At 37.0% G+C, this 7,641-nt stretch overlaps 1 protein-coding gene across 1 annotated transcript in view; it reads right to left on the bottom strand.

Moving 5' to 3' along the window:
• Positions 1–7,114, bottom strand: part of LOC149560384 (cytochrome P450 CYP82D47-like) — a 75,487-nt gene extending 68,373 nt beyond the window's left edge. Inside the window, exons 1-2 of the mRNA XM_089827598.1 lie at positions 6,874–7,114; positions 6,508–6,676 (exon numbers count right to left, since the gene is read on the bottom strand). Of these exons, the coding sequence (XP_089683724.1) occupies positions 6,508–6,676; positions 6,874–7,114 (410 nt within the window). The remainder of the gene's footprint in view (positions 1–6,507; positions 6,677–6,873) is intronic.
• Between the last annotated feature and the right edge of the window lie 527 nt (positions 7,115–7,641).

Consider the following 7,641-nt stretch of genomic DNA (forward strand, 5'->3'; position numbering starts at 1 on the left):
AAATAAATATAATTTATATTCAATGTTATTGTGTCAACATGTTTTGACTCATTCAATTTCTATAAAAAACTTAAAAACTCAAATATTAAGAGAACAAGAAAGGTTTTTTTTTTGCATTTTTGTCAAATTTGGTATGCCTCCCTCTCTCTGAGGGCGATATCTAACCAACACCACCTATTTTTATATGTATCAAAAAGCCACTTAGGTAATGATCAATAACATCTTAGGTAAAGAGTGTCAATTGCCCACATTTAAATTATCATGTGATTGGGTTCACCAAAATTCTGTTGGAGGACATTATTAAACCTTGCCTTCCCCTCCATCTCTACTGATAGGTTTGTTTACTCTCGAGAATAATTTTTTTTAGTGATGGTTACATAAATTGCACACTCAACAATGTAGACATCTAATTAAAAGTTAGATACAGTGCACGGTGAACAATGTAGATATCTAAATAAAAGATTATTTTTTTCATTGTAGGTTTTAAGTTTTTATAGGTTTATAGAATGTATGAAGAGAAAAATAGAGTAGAAGATTGTTTGTTCAAATAAATCAACATTTCAATGAAATGAATCAATATTTAAAATCTTATTGATAAGAAAATTTTGCCTTTCACTTCATCTCATCTCACATGCTATATAAGCTAGGAGTTGAAGAAGGGATGTCTAATTGGATTTTTTTTTTGGCCACTTACTTTTTTTATGAATTGTGGAAATTTAATAACAAGCATTGACCATTCTTTTTTTTTAACGTTTCAATTATATTTAATCAATTTTTGCCCTCTTTTGTTAAGCTTTACTTGTCCATTATCTCTAAACTCTATGCAAATATTTTCTACATAAATTCTCACACACAATTAAATCTTCAACTAGTAAATAATTAATATAATAGATTGCATGGGGCCTCCCTTGATTTGAGTTGGGTCAAATTAAATATTGATGATTCTTCTCTTGGTATTCTAGGTCAGACGTGAAGGGGTGATCTCATAAGAGACATGGTGGACACCACATTGAATGACTTCTCTACTAACCTTTTCTCATAGAAAGCACATGTGGATCAAGTTTATATTGGGTATGATGGGGGTTGAGCTAGGTTTCACACATGGATATATTGAAATCACTATGTAGGGTGATGTTAGCAATAACATCATTATGTTGACATACAAGTGTACCCTAGGTTGAGAAAAAAACTAATGTCATTGATAAAAAATTAAAAAATAGGAACTTCTTTACAAATTGGACATTTTAAAATGTCAGTACACATATAGGGTGGGAAATAATGTTGTTGATACATTGGCATCAATGGGTTGCTTCACTGAAACTATCATAACCTAACATGACATTTAAGATTTTTTAAAGGTGAGTTGTATGGATAACAAAAACTATATTACCAAATAAGGAAATAATGATATTTTTAGTTAAGTTTTATGATGATATGAAAGGTTTTGTACTTTCATTTGGATTTTCATTTTAGGTATTCTCTCCCATCCTTTCTTAGATTTTCCTACATGCATTGCATTTATTCTTGTTATGACAATTTATCTATCTACAACATGGGTGATTACCTGAATCAAATCAAGCTTGATTCTCTCAAGGTGCTCAAGAATAACTTGGTTGATTGTATAGTCATCCAAAAGGACCTTATTGACCACTATACATATGGAAGAATAGTTAGAACATTAACCTATTGGAAAAAATGCAATGATGTGGGATGATGAATTTTTTTTCATTGGGGGTGTGATTTTTGTGGTTTCTATGGAAATTATTGTTTTAGTTATAGGCCTCCTATCTCTAGGAAAATAAATACCCCAAAATTCCAATGAGCATTAAAAACTACACATAAAAGAAATCCTTTCCTTGAGCCATAGGAGAGACATAACAATCAGTAACTAGATGCTTTCTACTTTGGCAACAAATACAAGATACCACAAGATGCTCCGCATCCAAGTGTCAAATCTAACAACTAGACACAAATTTTATGCAAATTCATTTTGGAATCCTAATGATAGCCACAATGTGAATTCTACATCTAGGTCTACATCTATATCTACACCAAAAGAATCAGTTGAGCCTAGATCTGCACCAGTGGTACACCCAAGGGAGTCATCGATTGAATGCAAGATAGATTCAGATCATAATTGAAATGGAAAATTGTAAAGTTAAACCCATATAGGACCATCGTATGAATTGAAAGTTGACGGGTTAAACACAGGGATCCATTTCTTCACATAGATGATATAAGCATCAATCTTCTACGTTGAATGCTCTAAAATCTTATCATGACTCACCCCATACATTTTATAAATATCCACTTCATTGTCACTTTTATATTTTCTTTGATAAATATATAAGCAATTTTTTTTTAATGAATAGGTTATTTCTACTATTTAATTAAACAAAAATATACAAATGAACAAAGAAAAGGTTAGGGGATGCATTATCACCTTGTAAAAGTCACACGACCGGTGACCATAAGTATAAAAATATTCATCAAAAAATGCTTGTAAGAAACCTTCAAGCTGCCAAGGTAGTATCAACCAAAGGTGAATCATGTCAGTCCTCAAAACCCCAACTAGAAGAGGGATTTGGGTTGAGGTTGGGAATTGACCATCTGTCATCATCTTTATCATTTTCTTTATCTTGTTCTTTACCTCTAGTGGGCAGCATTGTCAAAGCCAAGTGAGGATGACCTTTAGAGGAAGAAAGAGAGAAATTGGTAATAGAGGGCCACAAAGAAGGTGCTAGAGCAAACTAGGTAGCATGTGGCATGGGTGCCATCAGGCCTAGGGGGGACTAGCTAGTGGCATAGGGAGGTGGCAAGGTCAAGCACCAGCATCTATCATAACCTCCACCAATAGAGTGTTGATGAGCTTGGGATCTGGAACATTGGGATCAGTGAGAGGAGCTCCACCCTTGAGGGCACCCACCAGGAGGGTTGCAATCAACTGACTTGGAGTTTGGTAGAATCCTAATGATGGTGCATGGAGCATTTCCCTAGTGGTGGAGGAGCTCCTAGAGATGAGACACCTCCAATGCCACTTTGTCTGCCTGCACCTGAATCTACATGAGAACATTGTTACAAATGTTGGCTTTAGTATACAAGGAAATATTTGTACTAGAAAAATGATTATTGAGAAAAGCCTCATTTATATCTTTCCAGAGAGTGAACAATATCTCCAATCTAAAGGCCTATCATATTTGGGTGTACTTGAAGGGAATTATGGGATAATCTCCCAACAGAATTATATGCTAGGAAAAAGGTCTAGCCTAAAAGGATAGAAAAGATCATGTATCCAATGCCAATATTGTTGTACTTGATGGGAGAACTAGATGATGTGCATAAAGGATTTTGATAGACCAAAAAAGGGGCACCTAGGATTAGGTACACCCAAGTGTTTCAATCTAGACCCTAAAGGCAAACCTTGGGAAAGTACACATCAAGCAAGATGAGCTCTCTATGGTGGTGTAATTGTTGGCTAGACCATATGAAATCTAAAAATCCATGACTTTTGTGTGGAGTGAATATGTCATCAGTGGAGTCAATGATAACCTAATTTGGGTTTGTAATTGGAGAAGAGTGTGCAAGGAAACCGTTTCCAATCTTTCCACCAAGGCTTAACTGAATGCACCCCCAACTTGTGTAAAAGGTGAGGAGGAATGATAGAGGCTAGGAAGTCAACAATCTATTGATCTAGATGAGCCAGCCAAAATTGGGATTGAAAGTTCTCCCAAGATCTTATATTCATGGCAACCCTAGAGAAAATGTCTGTAGGTGTGCAAATATCACATTTGTGAAAACACAGGGCACTAATTCCACGAAGCTTGGCCAAGGGCTCTCCTTGATCAATAAGGAGAGGAGACCACCAAATGTTATGTTGGTTGAAAGAAAGTCCATCCTGAAGACAATTTTTGGAATAATGAAGCCAAGGCTTGATAGGCTCCCATACCCTCTAGATGATTTTAGCCACAAAGGTACCTTGGCTTTGCACTAGGTGTTTCATAATTATGAGGTTTTGAATCCCAATTCTTCTTCATGCTGGTCTGTTGAGAGGAAACCCTAGCGAAATGCAATCCCTGAGAAGGATTTTCTAAGCTTCATTCTCAGAGAAGATGTAAATCACCCATTTGGCACATATAGCCAAACCCTACTTCTAAGAATTAATGAGACCTAGGCCCCCAAAAGTGTTTGGGAGATAACAAAAGTCCCATGCAACATGATGGAAGCCACCATGATTAGCTCTAGTAGGCCAAAGAAAGTCACAGAAGATTTTTTCCAATTTGAGATAAGACTCTTTCAAAGGGCCCCAATAGGGTGAGTAATACACATGTGTGGCTGTAAGGACTTGAGAAAATTTAGAATTTCCTAGCCAAGGAGAGAGGCTTGGTGACCCAATATGTAAGTTTCTTTTCAAACCTAGCTAGCACAACAATACATAAATCAATAGGAGAGGCCCAAAAGGAAAAGGGGATTCCCAAAAAATGGAAGATTTCCCCATGATGGATCTACTTCTAGCCGTAATTGAGAAACCAAGGTGGGTATGGTAGAAAAGATTGCCGATAACAAAGTGTCTTGTGCCATTGAATAGCCAAACTTGAGGCCAAATAAAAAGTGTTTAAACAATGAAGGGCATTGTTAACATTATCTTCATCCTCCAAAAGAGTGAGAAAGGAATCATCAACAAAGTGACCATTGACAAGTTATTCAAAAGATGCTGGCGGGTTTATGCCATAAACAAGACTAGTAGAAGTTGTGTTCATGAGAAAATAACCAAATCCTTCAACTGCAAGAACATAGAGTGCTAGGCCCAAAGGGCGTTCCTAACAGATTGACTTGAAAGGGCCAAAGGTCTCTGATTTCCTGCCATTAATAGTAATGCAAGATGAAGCATCACCAAAGAGCATGTGCATTGATTGAAGAAACCTTGGGTTGGAGCCAAGAGCTTTGAGCATAGCCAAAATAAAGTGCCATTTGATACGGTCGTAGGCTTTTGCAAAGTCAATTTTTAGAAAAAGAGAAGACTGGTTAGATTTTTGGGCCCACTCTATTCCTTCCCAAATGGCAATAATATTATCAACGATATGACATGATTGAATGAAGCCTATCTATTCAGTGGAAGGAGATGAAAAATCTTAAGGGCCGAAGCCTTGGCAATGATTTTCTAAGAAACATTAAGCAAAGTCCTCATGGTCCCTTGGTTTGGGAATGAATTTGATATTTCCTTTGTTTATGATTGGACCTAATGAGTTGGAATGCAAGGCTTCTAGATAAACTTTATGGAGATTAGGGCTGACACAATCCTAGAAAGCCTTATATCACTTGCAAGGAAAGCTGTCACAACTTGGGGATTTATCATCAACCATGGAAAAGGCTACTTCTTAGAGGTTAGAGATTGTAAGCAATTTTTCATAGAATGTTTTGTGCTTGACCAATAATTGGTTGTGCACAACAAAAATACAAGTTTTCAAAGCCTATATACTGGAAGGTGAGACTCCCTGGGAGGAGAATACTTTCTCATAATGTCATGCAAAGGCATTGAGAATGTCCGAAAGATTTGACATGACAAAATGACCTTCTTTGATTTTGGAAATTCCCACCAAGGTATGATGAGCATGGATAGCCTGGAAAAATTCTTTAGAATCTTGTTCCCCAACCTTGAGCTAGTGTAGATGGGCCTTAATTTGGGCTTCCTTGGCTTGGTAATTGTTTCCGACCTATTTTTTATTTCTAGGATTTGTCAGGCGAAGTTGCAAATTTGCATTGAATAGATCCATAGCTAGAGCTTCGATGGTGTTCCTAAGATCTTTGGTAGTGGCATTGTAAAAATGCCTACAATACATGGAATGTTTTCTGCCATAGATGTACAGAAATTGAGTCGTATGCATAATAGCATCATTCCACCAAGAAATCTAGCGAATATTGGTGTGGGTTCAAGGCTCCAAATTCCACATGCGAAAAATATGGGCTCTAGTGGGATGGTGACTCAACAAAGAAGTGTTGAGGTAAAACTAGGTTCAAGGAGAATGTCTCTGAGCTATTTGGCACTCAATAATGATGGATACAGGAAAGTGGTCTGATAGCATTACATTCATCAAGGGAATGACAGGTAACTCCCTAGTTTTTGAGAAAGAAAAAAAAGATTTTGTAGAGATCATGGCATGATCAATCCTTTTTAATACCCTATCAAGACCAGCTCAAAAATTAGACTAGGTATGTCAAACATTATTAGAATGACGACGAGTAATATTGGGATAAAAAATACACAATTTATTGTGCATATAGTACCATGCCTCTCTTGCTCCAGCTGTCCATCTAAAAGGGAGAGTGCTAAATTTATCAAAAGACACTTCTACCATATTAAAATCACCACATAAAACCCAAGTGGCAGGTGGCAATGAGTCAGCAAGCCAACACCAAAGAAAAGATATTTCAACTGCATCATTGGTAGCATACACACTAAGAACTCCAAAGGAATGATTATTGACAGTGAGAAGGACCAAAACCACTCACTGCATGGGGTCAGACCCGTGGGCAATGACAGCCAAGTGAAGGTGAGGAGAAATGTGGGTAGACATGTCACCTCGACAAGGCTGAGGCCTCTGGCCATATGGAGCAGCAAGCAGCATGAAGCAAAAATCCAGAGATTTTGATTTCTTGCAGCAAAGAATATCTAAAGTGCCTAAACGATACCTTATATCATGAATATAATACTTCCTATGGAAGTTAGTTATACCTCGGACATTCTAGGAGAGGAAATTCATGAAAATTCCTCCACTTCATCCTCATCCCCGAGAGGGGAGAAACTATTATGCGAAAACTCTATGGTAACGCTGTTAGAAAAAGTGGGCAATACAAGTCACCACTTTTCTGGCATGCCTTCTGTCGATTCAACTTGCCCGGTAGGGCTGCGGGAAGCGACATGTCGGGTGCGGACCCATTGTGGGCGTATGTCACTGGTTGAAACCTCCTTCCCTTGTTGAACAGGGTCTGAAATCTGGTTGAGACCTCTTTTCTTGGTATAAGCAATATATTTTAATTTTACCAAACATTTTAAAAGTTTCAAATAATCTCTAACAACATTTAGATTAATAATGATTAGATTAATGCGCCTGACCATTTCCCTATTCTTAAGAAATAATGGAGAAACAATTGTGATCAGATGTTGCAACACATTTTTAAGTCATTACTTCGTAGTTTTAGAAAATATTACGAAAAAGGAAAAATACAAGAGAACACAAAATATACCGACTATCTAACTATCCTTTTAACAGAATAAATTTTTTTCAGGCAACGTCACATACCCATTTCTGGAGCATAGATATTTAAACGGACATATAATATAGATGAAGGGGAAGCCGAGGATTGAAACGCTTTGTCACGAGGACTAAGAAAACATATCATTAGTAGAGATGGAGTGGAAGCCGAGGTTTAATAATGACATTCAAAGGAACTGATTTGGGCATCGTGAAACCGATTCCCTCTTTCATTTCATTTTCAAAGCCCTCTGGAGAAAACCATTGGAAGCTCTGAAGCAGACGCCCCAATGTATAGCCCAGACATATTCTCCTGCATTTGATCTCTTTCCCGCATTTAGAATCTCTTATTTGTACAATTGACTACTTATGATCAATAATTTGCAACAAT

This window comes from Cupressus sempervirens, chromosome 4 (genome assembly GCF_028749045.1).
Source record: "Cupressus sempervirens isolate cs-2001-9-10 chromosome 4, ASM2874904v1, whole genome shotgun sequence".
Taxonomy (NCBI): Eukaryota; Viridiplantae; Streptophyta; class Pinopsida; order Cupressales; family Cupressaceae; genus Cupressus; species Cupressus sempervirens.